The sequence below is a fragment of the Prionailurus bengalensis genome, chromosome B1, assembly GCF_016509475.1.
Source record: "Prionailurus bengalensis isolate Pbe53 chromosome B1, Fcat_Pben_1.1_paternal_pri, whole genome shotgun sequence".
Lineage (NCBI taxonomy): Eukaryota > Metazoa > Chordata > Mammalia > Carnivora > Felidae > Prionailurus > Prionailurus bengalensis.
Window position 1 is genome coordinate 122,511,252 of NC_057344.1, and position 25,095 is coordinate 122,536,346.

The window sequence follows — 25,095 nt, forward strand, 5'->3', positions numbered from 1 at the left end:
CCCAATCTAAAGTACGTAAGAATACAGAGTTCACAATTTCTTCACGTCGGAAATACTGTTAAAGTGTAATAACTGTAAATATGAAAGATTTAGATCACTACGAGTATCTGGAGATGTACACAGGTGTTATTAATCTATTAGTTGGAAGACTAAGTAGCTGGCATTACGATAGTACTCTGTGTACAGGACTATTTTTTAAGCCCACCATTTGCAATTGATTACATGGACCATCTGTAACTGTCTGTGAATCATGTTAGAAGTTACCCCACTGACATTTATCGAACATTTGTCATGTAGCAAAGTGTTTTGTATAGAAAAGTTGACACATAATGGCTTTCAGGTTTCACTAAATCAACTTCAGATTCCAGGCTATAGGTACAACCCATTGATGTGTAGTATCCAGAAAAATATGGCTTATGATTCGGTTAAAGAATACGGCCTCACTCCAAGCCCTCTGTGCGTAGACCAAAAGGTCTTTTGTTGACACCGAGGTGACTTTGCTCCTCCGTTTGTTCCCCTGGAAGTATCTCGTGGGGAGAGGGGGGGAGCTTCAAAAGTGGTGAGGAAAGAAAACGTGGGAGATACAGCTAAAAATGACGTGGGAGTAGCGGGTCGTGATCGGTCGGAGGCAGGGTATTTGCCCAGGGGGAAGAAACGCGAAATGTCTGTTGAGCTTCTGGTTCACGGAGGAGAGGGGGCTACTCTCGCTCGACGCGTACGCGCCACCTGTCAGACCAGAGGAGACGCTGGGGATAGAGAGGGGGTGGGGAAGAGGGTGCCCCGGGCCCCGGAAAAAGGCGGCCGGCGGGTCTCGTCCTTCGAAGCGCTCCAGTCCGGATGGTAGGGCGGTTAGGGAGGGGGAAAAGAAGGCGAGCTAGACCCGGAGGCCACAACGCGTAACCTGCGAGATCAGGTTGGGAGACTGGGGGCGCTACCCCGCGCCCCTCCCCTGAGCCTCTCAGCTCCTCCTCCCAGACACGTGACCACAGCCGGCGGGTCTCCTCGCTCCCGCTGGGTAGCTCGCTCTGTTTCTTCCCTCCCGCCGCCTTGCCCTTCTTCTCCTCGGTTCCCATCCCTCCGCCCTCCCCCCACCTCCTTCCCCACGCCCCAATAGCGACTCGAGCTGCGAAGTGCCCGCCCCTCCGCCCTATTCTTCGTTTGTTCATTGGCTGAGGCCTCAAGGACGCGTCCCGAGGGCGGGTGGCAGCCATTGGTGGGATGAGCAATCCGAGTTCCCGGATGAGGGAACATTCTGCAGTATAAAGGGAGCGGGGAAGGCGGGAGACAGCGCAGTTTGAATCGCGGTGCGACGAAGGAGTAGGCGGTGGGATCTCGCTGGCTATCTGACTAGTCTTTTCTCTGCCTTGCTTGTTTGAGCTTCAGCAGAATTCGAAATGGTAAACTTCGCGGAAGCGCTCGCAGACTCCGCGGGTTTTTGCCGATGGGAGAAAAACCCGTTACACACGGGAGATGGGGGTGAAGTGGCGACGGTTGGGAACGCGCGGAGACAGGATTTGGAAGAGCGGGGGGGAGGTGTTTTGTCGGCGGCGAGCGGAGCAGCCTCCGATCTCGCGGCGGGCGGCGACGGTTGGGTGGCGCGCGCAGCGCCGCTGGGGGCCGGCGGGCGGACGGAGGCGCGCGGCCGCGGCGGGCGCGCAGCGGGGGGCGGGCGGGCGGGGTCGCCCTTGCAGCGCGCGGCTGGCCGGAGACCCCGGCTGGGCACGGGGCCGCGCTCGCGCCTGGGCCGCGCCGCGGTGGGGGAGGGGCACGCCGCCCTGGTAATCCTATATTCCCCGTTCCTTCTTCGCTCGCGGGCGTGTGCGCGCCGCAGGCTGGCGGTAAGGCTGGGAAGGACTCCGGAAAGGCCAAGACAAAGGCGGTTTCCCGCTCGCAGAGAGCCGGCTTGCAGGTCAGTGGTGGTTCGTGCAGTCCGGGAGCCGTGGTGTTTTTCTTTACTCCTCTTTTCTTGTTTATCTTCGGTCTAGACGGGCGTTTCGTCTTTGCGTGGGTGATGCGGTGTCGCGACTTGGTTTGCCGATACGATAAATATCGAAGGGGGGGGCGATCACGTGTGTCGATGCTGGGGCGCGTTGCTGCACCAGCGTCCATACCCCTTGCTTTGGCGCGCGTGTAATATTACCATCTTGGACGCTAACATCTTTGTGCATTTATGTTTGTGTGCTTAAAATTAAGTTCCCGGTGGGCCGTATTCATCGACACCTGAAATCTAGGACGACCAGTCATGGACGTGTGGGCGCGACTGCCGCTGTGTACAGCGCAGCCATCCTGGAGTACCTCACCGCAGAGGTAAATGGGTGTACGCTTTATAATCTGGAAAAGGTTTGGGGGGGTTGGGGGTGGCGACGAGAGGGAAGGAGGAAAGTGATGCAAGAAAAACTCCCAGGCTCTAAACGCGGCAAGAAGCTTCTGAGAACGCTAGAGGGGGCTGGTGTTCATTACGAGAGCCTACTGAGCTTGGTTGAGTTTGCTGCTCTTGGAAATAAAATTGCGTGCCCCCTTTTCAAGTGTTGCCATTCAGGTAGGTAGTGGAGGAAGGCGACATTTGGTAGATGTATCTCCGTGAAGATTCGATTCTACCCCTTGGGCATTGGTCTTTAAGGAAAGCTAGAAGGAGATTGATCAGAATCTCCCTTGTAGGTACTTGAATTGGCAGGAAATGCATCAAAAGACTTGAAGGTAAAGCGTATTACTCCTCGTCACTTGCAACTTGCTATTCGTGGAGATGAGGAATTGGATTCTCTCATCAAGGCTACAATTGCTGGTGGTGGTATGTAAATACTAAATTTTATTCCTTTGGAGAAAACATTCTTCAGTTCTTAGTAGTAATTTCTAGTCCAGAAGTAATATTTTCACTGATCTTCAGTGTGGTTGCATCATGAAATTTGGTTTATGTATATAACTGAATGAGTTTTTACATACTTGAGCTGTACATGTAAAGACACCTTCAAAGTTAAATGTCAGACTGTCTTGTTTTTAAGTATGGTGTGGTTTTTAAAATGTGTATATTTAAAAAGTGGAATTAATCCCTGTCCCTTTCCTAGGTGTCATTCCACACATCCACAAATCTCTGATTGGGAAGAAAGGACAACAGAAGACTGTTTAAAGGATGCCTGGATTCCTTATTATCTCAGGACTCTAAATACTCTTAACAGCTGTCCAGTGTTGGTGATTCCAGTGGACTGTATCTCTGTGAAAAACACAATTTTGCCTTTTTGTAATTCTATTTGAGCAAGTTGGAAGTTTAATTAGCTTTCCAACCAACCAAATTTCTGCATTCGAGTCTTAACCATATTTAAGTGTTACTGTGGCTTCAAAGAAGCTATTGATTCTGAAGTAGTGGGTTTTGATTGAGTTGACTGTTTTTAAAAAACTGTTTGGATTTTAATTGTGATGCAGAAGTTATAGTAACAAACATTTGGTTTTGTACAGACATTATTTCCACTCCAGTGGATAAGCTCAATAAAGGTCATATCCCAAACTAGTTGCGTTTTAAATTTGCTTGATTGCAATAGGAATTCCTTTTCTTTTTTTTTTTTTTAGTAGGTATCTCATACAACAGTAACCTAAGCATATTTCTTTTCTTGAAATTGAACTTGTAGATCAACCAAGTCAGAAGACCCAAGTATAATTTTTTTTAATGTTATGTAATGAGCTATTAAAGTTTTTTAAAAAGCCAGAAGCTGGAATGGGCCAAGGTGCTGCTGCTTAGGCTAAGCTTGACCGTCCCAGTTCAGATTGGCTGTGCCTGCTTTATGTGATGTCATTTCCCTGGTGGGCTCTTGCTGTGGTGGATATGGGGAAGGAGAGGGCAGGTAAAGGAGGAAGTCCTGTGTCACAGCTACCTCCACAGAGCGAACTTTCAGTTTAGACTTTGAAACGTGTTTTCTTATGCTACAGTGTTTTGAAGTCTTACTTGAATTAAATTTTCAGTAGTTAACCCTTTGGGAGGCCATGCTATTCCCATTCTTAAGTATTTCTTTGTAAGTCCTGAGTTAGGTGTTTATTTGCATGCAAACAATAGCTTGAGTATTATTTTGGTTGAGTTGAATGGCTCATTTTGATACTTGCTTTGTGAGCAGTCCCTAATTCTTTTTTTTTTTTTTTCTTATTTGGAGGACATTACCAAGCAATAAGTGGTCCCTTTCCCCCCTTCAAAGAGACCAACATGACATGGTTCAGCATTTAACGAGGAAATGTCCTGAAAATGGGAGAGGGGAGAAAACCCAACAAGTAGTTTATTTCTCTGATGGTAACACATTAAAAAGGTGGCTCCCGCCTTGTTTGGGTCATAAAGGATGAGGATTTGGGCTTTTCACGAGAAAAATCTGCAAAAAGTACAAAGTGTCCACACCTTCTGGATGTACTGAGAGACAATTTAATGGAATATGGGTCAGAAAAATGGTGTGTAGCTGAAATAAAATAACCCGTGGTTAGGACCAAACGAGGCTCTGATGCGCTTCTAAACACCTGTGCCGGAAGCGCTGCATAGGGACTGGCAGCGCCGGTACTCACCTGACCGAAACCTCCCAAGGCTTAAGGGGGCCCAGAGGCGAGCCCTTCGATCCCTGGGAATTTTCCTGTAGGGAGCGTCCCCAGACCCTTCCGTCGCCCCGGCCGCCTGGAAGGCGTTTCCTGCCTCCGCCGGCCGCCCTGGGAGGTCAGGGGGCACGGCGCTGCCGAGGCGGGTGGCCGGGGCCCCTACCTCGGCGCAGTCCCCCGGCGGGCCGCGGGGCTGGTATCGCCCGCCTCCCCTCCCAACCCCGAAGTTGGTCGGCTCCGAGCCTGCCGGCGCAGCGCACGGACAGGCGAGTCCGCACCGACGTCCAGGCCCGGGAGCTCGGTCCGGGGGCCCGGAGGGATGCGACTCGCGTTGTAGCGGCCCGCGGGGGGCGGGGAGGCCGCCGTGAGGAGGCGGAGCCGAGAGCCCGCCAGTCCGCCGGGGCCGCCGCCACGGTCCTCTGCTCTCCTCCCCGCTCGCCACCGCACGCCCCCACCCCGGGCCGGCTCGCCTCCATCGCGGCCGCGGCTTCTGTCCTCCGTAGCTGCGCCGCCGGAGGAAACGGAAGAAAGCGCAAGCCATGGAGGGGAACCGGGATGAGGCGGAGAAATGTGTCGAGATCGCCCGGGAGGCCCTGAACGCCGGCAACCGCGAGAAGGCCCAGCGCTTCCTGCAGAAGGCGGAGAAGCTCTACCCACTGCCCTCGGCCCGCGGTGAGGCCCTCGGTGTCCCTTCCCTACCTGCCGGGTCCCCAGGCCGCCGTGTAGCCCGCCCCCGCCCCCACCATCGCCCCTCCGGGAACCGGCGGGGGGCCCCCGGCCTGCCAGATCCCGTCTCAAGGCCCCCAGGGGGAGCATCCCGACACACCCCCGCCCCTGCCCCGACTGTCCCGGGCCGGGCCGGGCCGGGCCGGGCCTGGGATGGGCTCCCGGAGATTCCCTCTGCACCAGCTTGCCTTCGAGATGCCGGCTCTCAGCTGACTGGCGAGTGTTGCCGGTACCCCGGTCCGTTTTGTAAAGACTAGCTTCATTCTCCTAGGAGATTTGTCCGTCTTACCTGAGTCGGGCGTTATATATGGATGTTTGGTTGTGTGGCCCCCCTGCCACTGCATCCTCACCCCCAGATAAGGCCTAGGCCCCTAATGAGGTGAGGAATGGGGAACTCTAGTGGCTAACGTACAGGTCTCGGTTCCACCACCTCTGGGGTAGAACACTGTTTCCAAAGCAAACATTTTGAATACCTGAGATGACACTGCTTTTCCCTAGTCGCGAGTTTCTTTAGAAGAGAGGAGCACAAATTTGGCAAGAATGATAGTCAGCAATGTTTTCCTAAATAGTATCTTATTTGGTAACACCATAATTCTCGATTAATGAGGCAAATCACTAAGGAATAGCGTACTGGACTGACTTTAGTTGAATTCGCTCTGTTCATGTCCTGCTCTGCAGGCTTTCAAGTAATAACAATAGCCAGCATTTATTGAGCACTTAAAAAGTGCCAGGACTTGTGCCTAGTGTTTTATATGAATTGTTTCATTTACTTCTCAATCCTATGTAGAGGTGAAATTCATTTGACCAGGTTTACCCATGTGTAAACAGACTTTTTGATGAATGAATGAGTGAATGAATGAATGAATGAAAGTATTTTAACCAAGGTCACAGAGTAATTAGTAGCAAAGTCATAATAGTACTTGAGGTTTCCAGCTGCAAAAATCCTTTAAATATTCTGCTCTATTTTCTTGCCAATAGGGTGCTGTTTCACTCGAGGTCCAAGGTATTTCCAGGTTAAAAAATTATTGATAAGTTCGAACTCGAGGCTGTTTTATTGTTTTCTCAATTTTTTTACATTGTTGAAGCCTTTGTATTCTTTGCTTTTCTCATTTTCTTTACGTTCCTGTTGAATACTGTACCAGGGAGGACAGGAAAAGGAAGTGAAAGAAAAAGGAATTAATATTTTTTTAAGTGTGGTAAAAATACATAATAAAAGTAAGTACCTAACCATTTTTGAGTATACAGTTCAGTAGTATTAACCATTTTCATACTGCTGTGTAACAGATCTCCAGAAGTTTTTCATCTTACAGAATTCTGTGCCAATGAAAACAACTCCCCGTTTTCTCTGCCTGCTAGCCCGTCACAACACCGTTCTTTATTTTTAAAACTTGACTACTTTAGATACCTTATATAAGTGAAATCATACAGTATTTGTCTTTTTTGACTGCCTTATTTCCCTTAGCATAATGTCCTTTGAATACATGTTGTAGCATGTGACATGATTTCCTTTTTTAAGGCTATATAATATTTCATTCACACACACACACACACACACACACACACACACACACCCGCATTTTCATTATCCATTCATCCGCCAATAGACATTTAGGGTGTTTTTATATCTTGGTGTTGTGAATAATGCTGCTGTGAATATATGGGGGGAAGTATCTCTCTTCAAGTTTTTCTTGTTTTCATTTCTTTCCGATATATACCCAGAAATGGGATTGCTTGATCATATTGGTAATTCTGTTTTTAATTTTTGGAAGAATTGCTATACGGTTTTCCGTAGCAGTTGCACCATTTTACATTCCCACCAGCAGTGAGCAAGAGTTCCAGTTTTTCTACATCGTCACCAAAATTTATTTTCTGTTTGTTTTTGATGTTATCCATCTTAAAAAGTGTGAGGTGATATCTCATTGTGGTTTTGATTTGCATTTCTTTAACGATTAGTGATGTTGAGCATGTTTTTATGTTTGTTGGCTTGTTTATATCATCTTGGAGAAATGTCTATTCAAGTCCTTTGCCTGTTTTTTAATTGGGTTATTTGTTTTGTTGTTGAGTTGTAGGAGTTCCTTATATATTCTGGATGTTAACCTCTTATCAGATGTATGATTCACACACTTTTTTCTCCCATTCTAGTAGGAAATCTTACTGTGTCCTTTGATGTACAGAAGTTAAGTTTGTTGTAGTCTCGTTTGTCTATTTTTGCTTTTATTGCCTGTGCTTTTGGTGTCGTATCCAAGAAATCATTTTCCAGAGTTAAAATTTTTGCATACCGTATGGATACATGATTTCATTTTAGTCATTATCTAGTCCTAGAGGGACAGTTTTGACATTAAGCAAGTAACCCTTAAGACAATACCTTGGCATTTGAAAGCCCATCTCCTCCACCTACTAGTTTGTAACGTTAATCTTGGGCAGGTAGGATAACCTCGCTAGCCTTTGGCTTTTTCATCTGCAAAATGGGACAATAATGTACCAATTTCATAGGGCTGTTGTGAGGATTAAAAGAGTTAATACACATGGAAAGCATTTGACAGTAACCTCTCAGGTGGTTCAGTATCATTTCTATTTAACAAATGTGAGGCTCTGAGAAGTTTTCAACTTTTAGCCTGTCATTTTTATATAACCAATTTGAGGTTTTTGTTATTTGTTGAATGCTTCATTGAGAAACTTTATTCTTTGAGTGTTTGTTGTCATTGTTGTTTTAAGTAAGCTCTCTGCCCAACTTAGGACTTGAGCTCACAAGCCTGAGATCAAGAGTTGCATAATCTACCAACTGAGCCAGCCAGGAGCCCCTATCAGATAAGCAATTTGAATCAGTCTGCTAAAGGATACTGTAAGATCTCAAAGGACAACACAATTTTTGCTCTCAAAAACATGAATATAGAAAAAATTAAGAAAAATAACAGTGAAAATTAGTGATACAATGCCTTGTAGAGACAGTATGTGATTACCAAGTAAAGTGATAGGTTACGGTTGTGGTGTAGTCTGAAAACCTTAGTTCAGATGCAGACTTTGCCTCTGACAGTTTTGTAACCTGGGACAAGTTACTTAGCATCTCTGAGCCTTGTTTAGTTATATGTGAAATGAAGATTTCATCACAGGGTCAATGTGAGCATTAGCTGAAATAAAGTTATGCACAAATACTTAGCAAAGTATATTTTACATAAAATGTTCTCAGAAGAGGTTTATTGGAATCATTTAAGAATTTAGGGGAGGGAAAGGTCTAGAACATTTGTGTAAGTCCTGAGAAAATATTTAATGTAGAAAGAAATTGAAGCTGTCAGTTAAAATGAAATTTTAAAGTGTTATCCCTGAATTTCCCTTTGCTCAACTACCGTGAAACTCTTATAACTCAGAGTTTTGACTACAGGTTTCTCTGGATGTGTTTTCATACTAAGATAGATAAAGGAAAACATTGCATTTTGACTTCTGTTATTCTTATACAGTGAATGGGAAAATGTGAGACTAAATTCTAAGTAAATTCCGAATTTTTATTCTCTACATTTTATTTTTGCCAGGTGAGCAGTCTGATTGATAAAACACTTTGAAAAATTGGCAAGAATTTTCCTTGAGGAAAAACTTGATCTTCAAATGGATCTAGGACATTATTGCTTTCTATGTTTTTCATTGAGGATATTATTTTATGGATCATTTATTGCAGTGGACTTCTAAGTGAATTGAATTTTATAAATATCCAAATATTTTCATACCGTGAATTTAATTTATGTTCGAAAGGATTGATATGTAATGACTACTACATAGGAAATGTACATATTCTGGAAAAATAATTTCAGCAGGCAGAAAAGTAAATTACATTTTAGTTTCTTAAGCTGTATATTTGTTGAATTATTGATATATTTGGACTTGCACAGAGGGATACAATCTCACTGTTTTAACGCTTTACATTGCTGTTTACTTAGCATTAACTTTAATGTTTCATACTAATCGGGGGGCAATTTTTAGTATAGATTTGTTTGAGGAGGGTTTTATTTGGAGAAAAGTATTTTGATTGTTTTTTAAGAATTTCTTAGTAATTTGAACCGAATGGTGGCCTGCAACTTCAAAAAAGGCCATCCTGTGTCCGCTTTAATGAGTGGATAGCTCATGTGTGATTTGCAACATCTCTCGGCACTATAACAATTAAAATAGTCCTCTGTTTTTCCCTCATGTGAGAGCTATGTGTATAGATTTTTCCTTTTTTTTGCTACATTATTTTAAAATTTAAATCTAATAAAAAATTCAAAGTTCTGTTCCTCTTTTGTCACTTAAAATAGTAAAATAAAGCTTTTTAAACTGTCATTACACATCTGGAGTATTAGCCAACCTATTCCTTTTAAGGCAATTCCATTTTCTTTCTATTTCTGACTTAATTAAAATTTAGTGACAAGTACAGATTATACATTCAGAACAATTATTTCAGTAACATTGAGTTAAGTGTTATAAAATGATTTCCAAATTTCAGCTAATAGCCAACTGTTTCAGACAGTATAGTTAAGGAAAGAATACTAGGTTTGGTTTTGAACCTTAATTTAATAGTTGTGTGACCTTCATATGTGACTGTCTTTTAGATCCTGAATTTCTTCATCTATAAAATGGGGATACATTTATCCTAACAAAAAGGATCTTACAGTATCCTTTAGCAGACTGATTCAAATTGCTTATCTTTATCATCTATAAATTGGGGATACATTTATCCTTACGGAGTCCACACTTCTTTGTAGCTGGGGAGACCATGAAAAATAAGACAAAAAGCCCTTGTCCTCTTAGAGCTTCCATTCTAGAGGAATGAAATATAAAGTATCTGCTGTACTAATAGCAGCTCAATTCCTGTCATTCTCCTTTTCTTTGTGGAAACTTAGTTATTTCATCTGTAATTTTCACAGGATTATTATAAGGATAGTATGTTATTAAGTGCTGTAAGAATGTCATGTATTATTACTATGGCAAAAGTATTTGGATACTGCCTCAGAGTCAACAGTATATTATTTATCTCTTTTCTGTCATTTTTAGTGACCTCGAGTACAAAATAATTGCTTTAAGTTAAGATTACTCTCCACTTATTTTTATTTTGGTTAAAAAAAATTTTTTTTAATGTTTATTTATTTTTGAGGCAGAGAGAGACAGAGCATGAACGGGGGAGAGTCAGAGAGAGAGGGAGACACAGAATCTGAAGCAGGCTCCAGGCTCTGAGCTGTCAGCACAGAGCCTGACACGGGGCTTGAACTCACAGACCATGAGATCATGACCTGAGCTGAAGTCGGATGCTTAACCAACTGAGCCACCCAGGCACCCCAAGATTATTCTTCATTTAGATTCAATTATTCATTCCATGCTTAGTTAACATGTGGTTCTCCCTGTGTTGCTGCATTCTTTCCTTGTGCTGTGCTGTGTATATAGCTGTCCTTTTCCTAGATTAAAAAGTCCTTTGCCATCAGGAACCATTTTAATCTTTATTTATTTAGTTTTTTACCTCCTCAGTACCTGATAGTGTTTGTTTGGGCATATATAAGCCATTATTTTCTGGAGTGATAACCTGTTTATTTAACTTTATTTCCTTCAATAAAGATGATTTGCTGAATAAGTAAATAAAAATCTTATAGCTGTAAGGCTTATCATGCTAATATATTCACAAATGAAGCTTTTCAATAATTGGGTAAGTGTGCAAAAATGTATACATAAAAATTGTCACTAGCAAAATTTGGAATGAGTATAAATGTTCATCAGTGGGAATTGATTAAATAAATCGCATTGCTCTCATATACTATGCACCTACTAAAAATGATAATATGCCTCAGTAATTTTCCACCCACTGATCCCTTCACCCTGCTTATTGGCCATAAATCCCCAGCAGTCTTTGCTGAATTTGGAGTTAAGCCTGATCACTCTCCTATTGCAGTAGTCCTGCATAAGACCTTAAAAAAAAAAAAAAAAAAGTGAACCAATATTTATTGCTATAAAATGAAACACAGGGATGCCTGTCAGTCTGTTAAGCGTCCAACTTGGGCTCAGGTCATGATCTCACGGTTTGTGAGTTCAAGCCCTGCCTCCGGCCCTGTGCTGATAGCTCAGAGCCTGCGGCCTGCTTCAGATTCTGTGTCTCCCTCTCTTTGCCCCTCCCCTGCGTTCGCTCACGCTCTCTGTGTCTCAAAAATATGTAGCAAAAAATAAAATGAAAAACATGATGTATTATAAATTAAATAAAGGTAAGCTATAAATGTAGATTATTCTAATTTTGTTTAAATAGGTATAAAAACTCGACAGTTAACTAGAGTAATTAGAGTTAAATATATCAGAATGGTTGAGTGATTTTTTTTGTGTGGGGTTTATAAGTGATTTTTACTTTGTTATGTCTTTTTTGATGAGCTGAGAAACATTACTTTTATAATCACAAAAGCTGTTTCTAGTTTGTGAAGAGGAGGGAAAACATCCATTTGTTTTTCAAATTATGTATTTTTATTTTTAGATTTAGCTAATTATGGACACTCTACATAACAGGTGTGCAGTAGAAACTTATGAAACACAAACATATCTTGGTTCTTCAATTTTGGATTATTTATGTAAACATTTTTAATATTGTTTATTTACTTTTTTACTTGTCTTTAATATGAAGTATACTTAAATTAAATGCAGATTCCATCAGGGGCACCTGGGTGACTCAATTGATTAAGCATCCGACTTCAGCTCAGGTCATGATCTCCCAGTTCATGAGTTCAAGCCCTGTGTCAGGCTCTGTGCTGATAGCTTGGAGCCTGGAGCCTGCTTCGGATTCTGTGTCTCCCTCTCTCTCTGTCCCTCCTCCTCTCAAACTCTGTCTCTCTCTCAAAAATAAACATTAAAAAAACTTTTAAAAACATGCAGGTTCCATCAAAACCCCAAAAGCAAAGCAATAGGTGTGGAAAGTGAAGGCATAAAATGATGTTGTATAGTTTTGAAAACAAAAGTGAATGTAGTCTGGTGCATGAGTACTGTATCTGCCCAACTAATTGCACATTATTGCAGATGAAATCTCATGTGATAGCTAAGAAAAATCAGATATGTTCTAAATTCTGACAGTATTTGAACTGAATCATCTTACCTTCTCTGGCATTGGTTCCAGAGATTATTAATACAGAAAACCTTACTGATTCCATTTTTAAGATGCCAAAAGTGGATATTGAGACCCAGAGGTAATGGGACTTGTCCAAATTTTCACTCTTTGGAGTCAAAGGATGTTGGGTGTGAGTGCATTTACACATGTAGCCATTGTTAAGCAGAGCCCCTATGCATGACATCGTAGAAAAATTTTCAGTATCATAAAACTGTTGAAAATAAAAAACAGTGGTGTGATCCTGCTTTAGCAATACTCAGCATCTATTAACATGGAAGGTGTCCAGAAACACACTGGAAGGGTATTTTTGTGCTAAGAAGGAAAGGGAATGTGCAGATAACGTCTAACTTGCATGCATAGGGACTTTGTGTCCACCTGTAAATACTAAACACATAAAACCATTTTCATATCTGGCTCCACAAGTTTTAAAAAATAATTTCTTCATTTATTAGCTCAACTATTTCTATAAAGAGATATTTCCCCTTACCTCTCTCAGGGTTACACAGTAGTGTAGTTCATACAGGAAAGACCAGATGAGTGCTTGATTGCTTTTATTAGTTTTCAAGAAAAGGAGTTGGTTCCCTTTGTTTTCTCCAAAAGCAGCTAATTGGCACAGTTGACCCTAGAACAACATGGGTTTGAACTGTGTGGACCCATTAATTAGATTTTTTTTGGATAAATATAGGATAGTACTGTAAATGTATTTTCTCTTCCTTAATTTTCTTAGTAATGTTTTTTCTCTGGCTTTTTTTTTTGTAAGAATAAAGTATATAGTACATACAACATACAACATATATATTACTTAATTATTTATGTTATCGGTGAGGCTTCCTTCCAACCAGTAGTAGGGTATTAGTAGTTACGTTTTCAGAGAGTCAAAGTTACACAGGGTTTTTTGTTTTTTTTTTTTTAAGTTTATTTATTTATTTTGAGAGAGAGAGAGCACAAGTGCAAGTGGGAGAGGGGCAGAGAGAGAGAATCCCAAGCAGGCTCCATGCTGTCAGTGCAGGGCCCGACTTGGGGTTCAAACTCACAAACCCAACCTAAAAATCGTGAAGTCATGGCCTGAGCTGAAATCAAGAGTCAGATGCTTAAATGACTGAGCCGATCAGGTGCCCCTATGCAGGTATTTTTAACTGCATGAGGATCGGTGCCCCTAACTGCTGGGTTGTTCAAGGGCCAGCTGTATTTCTTAGGTCTTTGGCCAGTAGGGAGCCCCTTTAGATTAGCTCCTGAGTATAGATTCCCAATAGTCTTTAATAGTTTTTATGCTGTTTGGTATAACAATGTTTCAGTCTCTTCTTATACTTTTTCTGTAATAGATCTGGAATCAGTTATATCTCCAAAAGCCCTTGTTTCTTTTAGTGGAAAATGGTGTTTCAACATTACAAGCTGGCACTAAGGATGCTGTAGCTACCAGACTGTTCAGTGTTTCTGGGCCATTTCAGTGTACAGACTAGGAAGTAACTTTTTTTTATTTTTAAATTTAATTTTATTTTTTTAAAATTTTTTTAACGTTTATTTATTTTTGAGACAGAGAGAGACAGAGCATGACCGGGGGAGGGTCAGAGAGAGAGGGAGACACAGAATCCGAAGCAGGCTCCAGGCTCTGAGCGGTCAGCACAGAGCCCGACGCAGGGCTCGAACTCACAGACTGCGAGATCATAACTTTTTTTTTAAACTAAAACAGCTTATGAGTTTATGCTGTTACTTGTCATTCAAATTAAGCACTTTGGCATGTTAAACTTCTCTAGACTGTATTTCTTTCTTTCTTTCTTTCTTTCTTTCTTTCTTTCTTTCTTTCTTTCTTTCTCTTTCTCTTTCTTTCTTCCTCCCTCCCTCCCCCCCTTCTTCCTTCCTTCCTTGCTTGCTTGCTTCCTTCCTTCCTTCCTTCCTTCCTTCCTTGTATTTCTACCTCTTTTCTTCCACATTGGTAATACTTGTTTTCAAGGCCATGGCAAATGATAGAATGTGTCATGATTATTTTTTTGTTTTTGGCTACATCATATATATAATAGTTTCAGAATAGCATTACCAACACTACTCCACTAATACAATTATTGAAGACAGGTAAATTGTTTTGCATATACTCTCCCCATTTTAAGTTTTTTTTTTTTTTTAATTTTGAAATAATTAAAAATTTCTAGAAAAGTCACAAGAGTATTATAGACTTCCCTTGTGTATTTCACCCAGGCTTCCTATTTGATAAAACTTAACTACGTTTGCTTTATCATGCCCTTCCTTTGTTCTTCCCAGCTATCTCCCCCCTCCCCATGCATATAGGCACAATTTGTTCTGACTATATTTTTTCCTGAACCAATTAAAAGTAAGTTGTGGACATGATGTCCTGTTACTCCTCAGTAATTCAATGTATATTTTCTAAGGCAAGGACACTCTTACATAACCACAGAATAACCATCAAATTAATGACTGAGCTACCCAAATGCCCCTGGTTAATGCTAATTTTGATCGCTTGTTTGAGTTGGTGATTGTCAGGTTTCTCTATTTGAAACTTCTCTTTCTTTTCCCCTTTGTAATTACTAAATATTTTATAGGAAAATACTTTGAAACTGTGTAAATGTCCTGTCCCCCAGCAAATTCTCACCAACTCCTTTTAGCATCCATTGATGAGTGTTTCCTTAGTGTCTTATGGTTGTCAAATGGTAGTTTTCTAATTCTGTCATTCTTTCTATAATTTATTAGTTGACATCAATTTTACTTATTAGTTTGGATTCATGGTTTCTTATTTAATCCATTACTATCATTTTTAATTTCGGCAGAAGGAACCCCTTCAAGCTGACTCCTGTGTCTTTTTGACATGTCTTCATCATTCCTTGAGCTTCCTTACTTTCTGGCACAAAAAAATTTTCAGGCTCACTTTTTATTTTATTGCCCTGGGAATCAGCTATTTCTCCAAGGAGCTCTAATTATTTTTAGTGGACAATGGTACTTGGAAACTAAGATATACACACTAGATAGACTCCTTGCTACAAAGGTGTCATTGCTTTTAGATCCTCTCAGTAGACAGAGGTAGGAAATACATGTTTGTATGAATATATCTACGTGCATGTAAATCTCTGTGTTATATGTGTTTGTATGTGGGCATATGCACATTTATAGTAATTTAATCTTTATTAATTTTGATATTTGTTTAAGACTCCCAAGCCTGCCTTTGCAGTCCACCAGAGTTCATTTTAGCCTTCTCCATTTCTATATTTGTAATTCCATTCTCTGACAGTGAGAAATGTGGCTCCTGTTATCTTCAGTATACTTATTTGTTCATTTTCCCCTATATCTAATGAGTTGCCTCCTTAACCCCTTTGGGGCAGGCCCTATCAATCTCAGCCATGTTTTTGGCTATACTTGCTTCTTGATTCCAATAAACTTCCTTTGTCCCGGCTTCAGCTGCCAAATGGTAGAGAAGGGAAGGGAAGAGAAGACCAATAATTTGTCTTTTCAAGTAAGAAAGCTGTTCAGTTGATTTTACTAGAATATATTTGGGTGTTGGTTATTTTGGGTCACATATTCTTGAATATGTGATTTGCCCTTTCAGTCAGTTAAGCATCCAACCCTGGATGCTGGCTCAGGTCCTAATATCACAGTTCGTGGGACTGAGCCCTGAGTTGGGCTCTGTTGCTGACAGCACAGAGCCTGCTTAGGATTCTCTCTCCTCCCCTCTCTCTTCCCCACTCACTCTTGCTCTCTGTCTCTCAAAATAAATAAATAAACATTAAAAAATAAAGTAAGATAAACTCTTACAGGCATAGAAACTCCAGTCACTGCAAACTCTCAAAACTAGTCAGTGAAAAATCTCATCCAGAGCAAAGCCATACTGAGAACCTGATGGGAACAGGACCCAACTGAAGAGAGCAGGGGCAATAGAAGAAATGAGTAATTCCAGATAAAGAGGGGAAAGAGAAAGGAGTGAAGAGATCTTATATAGCAAGGAGCCATATTTTCAAACATTACCCAAAAACTGGAGAAGGATCTCTGCGTATTTAGAAAAGCTAACTACCCCAACATAAAAATGACTTTAAAAAATGAGTATAAAAAAAGATAGAACTGAAACTTGATACAAAGGTATTGTGAGAAAAAAAAAGCAAATAGGAATAAAATAAATCTCTAAAGACAAAGAAAATACACCACAAAGACTTGCCAACAAAACAGGTAAACACTATACACCAGTACTTCAAAACAAGCTGAAAAGACTAAAAAGTTACAAACAATACGAAAGTACACCATAAATTAGAATTAGAACTGCCAAAATTATTCATTCAGAGCTTAGGTGATAAAACTCAGGAAAGAATAAGAATGAAAAGAAAAAAATCAATTCAAAAAAGAAGGCTAGAAGAAAAATTAATAAACTACACTTAATGTTGTGTAAGCAAAAGAGAGTATTAAAAGGAGGAAAAATTTTAAATTAAAAAAATAGAAAAAATGGCAAATACTGAAAACAGTTAAAGGACATCCAACAAACATATAATAGGAGTCCTGAGAAAAAGAAAAATAAAGCAAGGGAATAAAACCAATAAAACAATAATTAGAGAAAACGTTTCTGATAAAAAAAAATCTAAAACCATAAATGAAAGGCGCCCCATATGTCTGTAGGAGTTTAGTGTTGGTCCTGTCACTCATATGTTACTATAGTGAGCAAAACTCATTCTTTTTACATGCTTTCCTCAGTTTTGTCTTATGTGTTGTAATATAGAAAGTCCCTGTAGGTTATTTTGGAGTTCTTTTGTTCTGTGGACTAGCAAATGTCCTGTTAACACCAATGGCAAAACCCACATAGATCTTGTAGCTGTTGGTGGTTCGTCCCTCCCTTCTGGTATTTGGGGATTTTATGTATGAGGTTTTGATTTTGCTATCTAATTGCTCAGACTTTATGAGGGAATTGGCAGAGATTTAAAATTTTTAGCTGCTGTCACATCCTTCTTCCCAGAATTCTCACAAAATTTTTCACATTTAAAAGTTGTAAACCCCTAATCTCTAGACCATGCTGGCTTCTGCACTCAGTGTTAACATTATAATGCATTAAATACAAACTAAACTATGGTTAACAATTAACTATATAACATGTGTTACACTTATCTTGTTAGTAACTAATAGGTTGGTGTCTCAGAACTTTTTTGTATTGTCTAAAGCTAGATATTATAAAAACTGAATTTCTTATGTATTTACTCTTGAATGCATTAACTAGGGAAAAGATACGTTGAAAGAAGTACTCATATATAAAAAATATAAATAGGGGCACCTGGGTGGCTCAGTCGGTTAAGTGTCTGACTTCAGCTCAGGTCATGATCTCCCAGTTTGTGAGTTCGAGCCCCATGTTGGTCTCTGTGCTCATAGCTCAGAGCCTGGAGCCCGTTTCGGATTCTGTATCTTCTCTCTCTGCCCGTCACCCCACTCACACTCTATTTCTTCTTAAAAAAAATCTATCTATCTATCTACATAGATATATAGATATATATGTGTGTGTGTATATATATATATATATATATGAATAAAATAAAACATAAAACAACTATATGTTTGCAACTTGCCAACACTGATGGAATCTTTAAATATATATATATGTAATTTTATATAAATTTATATATATATGTATATAAATAAGACAGCTTTATTGAGATATAATTCACATATCCTACAATTAATTCATTTAAAGTATACCATTTCAGGGCTCCTGGGTGGCTCAGTTAAGTGTCTGACTCTTGGTTTCAGCTCAGGTCATGATCTCATGGTTCATGGGTTCGAGCCCTGTGTCAGGGTCTGCTCTGACAGTGCGGAGCCTGCTTGGGATTCTCTCTCTCCCTCTGTCTCTGTCCCTCCCATGCTCTCTTTCTCTTTCTCTCCTCTCATAATAAATAAATTTTAAAAACGTGTTATTAAAAAAAATAAGGTATACCATTCAGTGGGTTTTAGTACGTTCATAATTGTGCAGCCGTTACAGCAAACAATTTTAGAACAATTTTTCACCACGAAAAGAAACCCTGTACTCATTAGTAGTCAGTCCTCATTTCTTTCTTTTTTTTTTAATTTTTTTTTTTTTTAACATTTATTCATTTTTGAGAGTGAGAGAGACAGAGCATGAGCGGGGGAGGGGCAGAGAGAGAGGGAGACACAGAATCGGAAGCAGGCTCCAGGCTCTTAGCTGTCAGCACAGAGCCTGACGCGGGACTTGAACTCACAGACTATGAGATCATGACCTGAGCTGAAGTTGTACGCTTAACCAACTGAGCCACCCAGCCACCCCAGTCAGTCCTCATTTCTCCCTGATTCCACCCTTTTCTCCCCACTAGCCCTTGGCAATGACTAATCTACTTTCTATCTCTATACATTTGCCTATTCTATACATTTCATATAAATAAAATCATACAATATTTGTGACTGGCTTCTTTCACTTTCATCTATGTTGTAGCATATATCAGTACTTCATTTCTTTTTATTGCTGAATAATATTCCATTATATTGATGTATCGCATTTTATTTATCCATTCATCAATTAATGAACATTTGGATTATTTCCAATATTTTTCTATTATGAACAATGCTGTTATGAACATTTGTGAGCCAGTTTTTGTGTAGATGTATGTTTTTATTTCTCTTGGGTATACGTCTTTTGTAGAACGCATGATTTTGCATGATTTCATAAATAGGTTCTCCCTTTCTGTGGATTATCTTTTTACTTTATTGATAATGTTATTTGAAGGGATAGAGTTCTTAATTTTGATGAAGTCTGTTTTCTCTTGTTTTCCTTTTGTCACATGTACTTTTATCTAAAAATGTTTTGCCTGAATCAAGGTCATAAAGACATACTCCTATATTTTCTTCTGACAGTTCTATAGTTTTAGCCCTTACAGTTAGGTATGTGATCTATTTTAAGCTAATTTTTGTATATGGTGTGACAAAGGGATCCAAATTCATTTTTTTGCATGTGGACATTCAGTTGTCCCAACTCCATTTGTTAACCCACATGTTCTGATAAGTAGTATGTTCATTTTTGTTCAATTCTATTTTTTCATTTCTATTATGATTAATTCTTTGATACATGAGTTGTCTCAATTTTTTTTCTAACCCATTTGTGATTTTGCTGCTTAAATTTTTAAATTGATTTCTTACTTAAATGCATTGTGCTCATTCGATTGTGGAACATATGATTAATTCTTAAAAAATTCAAAGAGAAGTCATATAGAGAAAGACAGAGACCATATGTTTTCACTCTTATGTGGATCCTGAGAAACTTAACAGAAGACCATGGGGGAGGGGAAGGGAAAAAAAAGGAGGGAAGGAGGCAAACCATAAGAGACTCTTAAAAACTGAGAATAAACTGAGGGTTGATGGGGGGAGGGGAAAGTGGGTGATGGGCATTGAGGAGGGCACCTGTTGGGATGAGCACTGGGTGTTGTATGGAAACCAATTTGACAGTAAATTTCATATTAAAAAAATTCAAAGACAGTAACATGGTCTAAGTATATAATGTAGTCAATTTTTATTTTTTGTGTGCCTGTATAGAATGAATATTCACCAATTGTTGGAGATAATGTTATGTCTCCTAGCTCAAGCTTGACAAAGTAGATGTTTATATCATTTGTATCCTTGGTGATTTTTTTCATCTACCCTATGTCAGTTAATAACTGACATTGAATTGTGTTAAATTGTGTTAAACAGAAACATACTAAAATATTTTATCATCATGGTGGATTTCTGTTTCTTTTATTTTTTTCCCGTGTTTATTTAGTTTTAACTTATGGAAAGTTTCAAGCATACACAAAAGGAAAGAGAATAGTATAATCAATTCCTATTGCCCTCTCATCTTTAACCTTTATGAGTATATATGGCCAATGTATTTTCTCTGCCCTCTTATGTTCCTCCAGTACTTTAAAGCAAATCCTAGACATATCTATATTATTGTTTTATAGACTCAGTGTTTAGATTTTTTTCATACATTTACCACAGTATTTGCATGCCATTCCCTTTCACCTTTTCACCTATCTTGAAGCATTTTCCTTTTTTCCAAAATGTATACATTACAGTATCCTCTGGTGAAATCTTAGTGGTAAGTTTTATTAGTTTTTGTTTCTTTGAAAATGGTTGTAATCTTGCACATTTTCTAGAAAGTAAGTGCAGAATTCAAGTTTGACAGTTATTCACCCAGAACATTTTGAAGATACTCTTCCCATGTCTTTCAGCGGCCATTATTGTTGTTGAGAAATAAAGAGGAAGTCTATTTCTGTTTCTTTGTAGATAATTTCATTGGCTGCTGTAAAGACTATCTCTTTTTCTTTGGTATTCTGTAGTTTCACCATGATGTGACAAATGAAAGTATGTCATAAGGAATTAAGTGATAGTAGTTTTGAGTTTTTAGGTTTAATTTAGTAATATTCTGCTTCTAAGTGATGATTAGTGGTGTGTAAACAAGTACATAAAGGAATTAAAAAAAGAGCCTTACGTTAAATTCTTTCGGAGTACATGATTCTTAATTTGTCAGCTTTATAACTTTCTTCTCAAGATCATATGTATGTACATGATGTTACATGGCATAGTGTGCTTTATCTTTCCACAGCACTATTGGAAATAATTATGAAAAATGGAAGCACGGCTGGAAATAGCCCTCACTGCCGAAAACCATCAGGTTGTGGTGACCAAAACAAGCCTAATTGCACGAAGGACAGCATATCTGGTAGTGGTGAAAGTGGAAAAGGCTACACCAAAGATCAAGTAGATGGAGTTCTCAGGTAGGGATAAACGTGAATTATATCTCAACTATAATTGATACTAATGTAACTTTTAAATGTTGTAACACCTAAAAAAGTATGTGAACTATTATTCAGTGGAGGAACAAACATGGAGGAATTGAACTCTGGGTGTCTTATACTTTATTTTATTTTGTCACATCAGTCTGTAAAGTACCGACTCTATGGAAGGTTCCATCTTTTAAAGTAACTATAAGGCACAAAGTTGCTTCCAGGTATTTTTCTCTTGAGGAATATTATTTTTATTTTTTGACACAGCATAGTAGTTAGATAACTATATTGAAAGAGGATGAAGAATTGTTTTGTCTTATGTATGCATGAAAGCAGGGAATTTCATGAGAGGAAAATTGAGGACAATAGCAACAGCATTTTCAGTTTCCTACTTATATGAATGTAGAATAGTTTTCTTTCTATTTATATTCTTTCTTTAAGGGCATCTTTATACATAGGCAAACATCATAATGTCCTCTCCTTTTTTAAAAATTTTAAAAATTTTTTTTAATTTAATTTTTTAATTTAATTTTTTTTAATTTACATCCAAATTAGCATATAGTGCAACATTGATTTCAGGAGTAGATTCCTTAATGCCCCTTACCCATTTAGTCCATCCCCCCTCCCACACCCCCTCCAGTAACCCTCTGTTTGTTCTCCATATTTAAGAGTCTCTTATGTTTTGTCCCCTTCTCTGTTTTTATATTATATTTGTTTTCCTTCCCTTATGCTCATCTGTTTTGTCTCTTAAAGTCCTGATATGAGCGAAGTCATATAATATTTGTCTTTCTCTGACTAATTTCACTTAGCATAGTCCTGTCTAGTTCCATCCACGATAGTTGCAAATGGCAAGATTTCATTCTTTTTGATTGCCGAGTAATACTCCATTGTATATATATACCACTTCTTCTTTATCCATTCATCCATCGATTGACATTTGGGCTCTTTCCACACTTTGGCTATTGTCGACAGTGCTGCTGTAAACATTGGGGTGCATGTGCCCCTTCGAAACAGCACACCTGTATCCCTTGGATAAATGCCTAGTAGTGCAACTGCTGGGCCGCAGGGTAGTTCTATTTTTAGTTTTTTGAGGAACCTCCATACTGTTTTCCAGAGGGGCTGTACCAGCTTGCATTCCCATGTCCTATCCTTTTAATAGTTTTCTTACTCTAATTATTCTGCCTCAGTGTTTTTAGTTTTACCTCCTGATACTCTTCTATTTACAGAGAAGAATCAGAGTTGGAAAATTGTGAACTGGGTTTTGGGGCTCTGGCTTAACTGATTTTATAATTAGGAAAAGATTTTCTGGGAATAAAATGAACCTTTCAGTGTGAAACACTAGAGAAAATAATGTTTTGTTTTCTGCTACAGCTTAGGGATGCCATATTAATATTGTACTGATCTCACTCTCTAGGGAAAGTAAAATGTAAGAATGAAGGACTCTAAATCGTGATTAATCAGATAATTCACATGGAGAGCGAATTATAGTACAGTGAACTAGCTAAGTGAGGAGTAGGTAAAACAACTTAGATTGTCTTTCTCTTTACCTGTTTTCCATCTGTTTTTCTTCTAGTCTTATTTCCTGTTTTTCTCACCTTTTTTTCTCCATTGCTTTTTGGTTCATTCTTTTTTTTCTTACCGTAATTTAGAATTGAAGTCCTTTAAAATAAAATATCAATGTATTTATATTTTTCTTTTTTCCCCTCTATATTTAGATGCTAAAGCTTGATTGTAACATTTTATCTGAGTGTGACCACAGATGTTGGTGTTTGGTGGGAAAAAAAAGAAAAGAAAAAAGACTCCCTAATCATGGTAAAGCCGTTATGAACATGAATGGTAGTGAAGCACTTTTGGGGTATAAGTAATGTTGCTAACTACTTCTATAACTAGTATTGTGTCAGAGGTGGCTGCATAAGTGAGATTAAGTGGATGAATAACTGAGAGACTTCTTTTTGAATTTCTTCAAGAAGAACCTTTAAACAGTGTGCTGGGATGCATTCCGGGAAACCATATCTGTTTGAAAACAAATTGTATTTTCTTGTAGAATTTACTTTTGATTGGGAGGGTATGTTCTTAATGAAAGACCTAAATGAAGTTAATTGTATTATATGTGATTTCTATTTAGAATCATTTTTGTGATTTCTTTTAAAAGACTATAGAACCACTTACATGTTTTGAAATATCACCAAAAGAGAGTTGAAAGTTTGGGAGCATAGGAATCCCCTCATCTAGCACTATTCTTTAAGAATCTTTTTTCTTCATTTCCTCTGCTCTCAGTTGGAAAGGAAAAGAGGAGCAGTTCAAGTCATAGTAGAAATAAGAAAGGAAGAACAGTGCTTTGTTTTGCTGTCTCTTTGAGTATTTGGGCTGGGGACATTTTGAGAATGGAGGAATGAAAGATGATAGTGGGTACAGATACACATTGCATAGGGCCAGCATTGGAAAGATGCAAACACAATGTTGAGGAAGTTTCTGTCTGTTGGCTTCTATACTCTCTGTGAAATTGGAGATGAGGTTATCCTCTGGGAGTTAGGAGAAAAGAGATGAGATTGAAAGCTTGAGGAGAGTGGTACAAGGATGGAAAATTTACAGAGAAGAAAGGCAAAGGGAACAGAAGGGTCGCTGGTTAGCGTTGAGGCCCAGCCAAGTTTGAGACCATGAATTCTTATTGGGTGTAAGTGTTAGCTTAGTAGTATAGTTGTATTAGGGATTGTTTCTCTGGTCAATAATTTTATTATCCCTTTTTTTATTAAATGCAGTTTTTTTTTCCTTTGAGGACTAAATATGATTGGAACATTCTTTAGTAGAATCCCTAAGTTATTCAAAATACTTCAGTTGGTACCTTACATGAGTTGCTTAGCTGAATTATGTAACGCTTATTCATTACAGTAGCCCTTGTAAGTGTTGCTTTAGTAAGGTAACAAATCACCAGCCAACACTTACATGCTGTATGTTTTTGTTTTTTGTTTTACCTATACACAGGGGATTTTTTTCTGAAGAAAGCCATGTTATCTTGTGGTAGCACGATTATGCAAACAAGTTGCTCAGTGACAGTTTGGCTCAATGGGAGAAGCCATGCAATAATACTGCAGCCATTGCATAAGTACGAGCTAGCTTACAGTAAGACTGAAGAAAAAGTACATCACTTTGTAAAGCTAATATTCTGTGTCGCTAAACCCTGTTTGTTGTCTTTGAGTTGAAATCTATTGAAAAATTATCGAGAAGAAGTGTCATGGATCTAATGCGAAGAGGTTTTGAATTTCTCACTGAAGAAAAGCCCATCTTTTATTTTAAAAATTTACCAGATCAGTGTGAAAGCATTAACTAACTGGGTCATCTTTCTATTTATCAATTAGGAACGCTTGTGTTACAATTATTAAGTCATTTGAATTATGGGGATTTGATTAGGATTTGATTTAAGCTCTAGCTCTGTAGATGAAAAGAAATCATTTTGCTAAACTTATAAAATAAATAGTCCTTTGTCTCAGGGACGAACAGCTATTTCCCTAAACACCAGTTAAATTTGGAGTCTATTCAAATGATCAGCTATAACGTGAAAAAAATAATTGAGAGAGGACCGTCCTGCCCTACGCACTATGCTTTCATGCACGTAAAGGAAGATGTAAAGGCTGCACCAGACTGACTTCTCAGTTGTTGAGCTTGCAGTCAGATCTTTCTGGACTGGTTGTTCATATCTCCTTCCAGAGGAGGTAATAGATTACCTCTTCTTAATTTATTTTCTTGTTTATTTCTTTCTTTTTAAAAAAATTCTTTGGTGAAGATAGAGAAGAACGCTTGAAACTTTAAGCAAGGAGTGAACTATATATATATATAAAGTATGGCAAATGCATTGAGTTGGTGAAGGCACAATGATCAAAAATATAAATTGAAATAAATATATGAATGGTAATTCATTCATGTGTGAAATATTAAGTAAATGAGTGTATTTGGAGCCTTACTTGAAAT

The 25,095-nt window shown here is 39.0% G+C and overlaps 2 protein-coding genes across 3 annotated transcripts in view; both read left to right on the plus strand.

The window, feature by feature from the left end:
* Positions 1 to 1,209: 1,209 nt before the first annotated feature.
* Positions 1,210 to 3,502, plus strand: LOC122478177 (histone H2A.Z). The gene is made up of 5 exons (XM_043571723.1): positions 1,210 to 1,397; positions 1,832 to 1,909; positions 2,194 to 2,307; positions 2,659 to 2,788; positions 3,063 to 3,502. Exons 1-5 carry the CDS (start codon positions 1,395 to 1,397, stop codon positions 3,122 to 3,124), a joined length of 387 nt encoding a protein of 128 aa, XP_043427658.1. The 5' UTR covers positions 1,210 to 1,394; the 3' UTR covers positions 3,125 to 3,502.
* Positions 3,503 to 4,788: 1,286 nt separating this feature from the next.
* DNAJB14 (DnaJ heat shock protein family (Hsp40) member B14) overlaps positions 4,789 to 25,095 on the plus strand; it is a 47,092-nt gene continuing 26,785 nt past the window's right edge. Inside the window, exons 1-2 of one of the 2 annotated variants that reach the window (XM_043571721.1) lie at positions 4,789 to 5,232; positions 20,949 to 21,120. In XM_043571721.1, coding sequence (XP_043427656.1) covers positions 5,100 to 5,232; positions 20,949 to 21,120 — 305 coding nt within the window. In that variant the 5' untranslated portion in view covers positions 4,789 to 5,099. The remainder of the gene's footprint in view (positions 5,233 to 20,948; positions 21,121 to 25,095) is intronic. The other variant, XM_043571722.1, reaches the window with a different exon arrangement.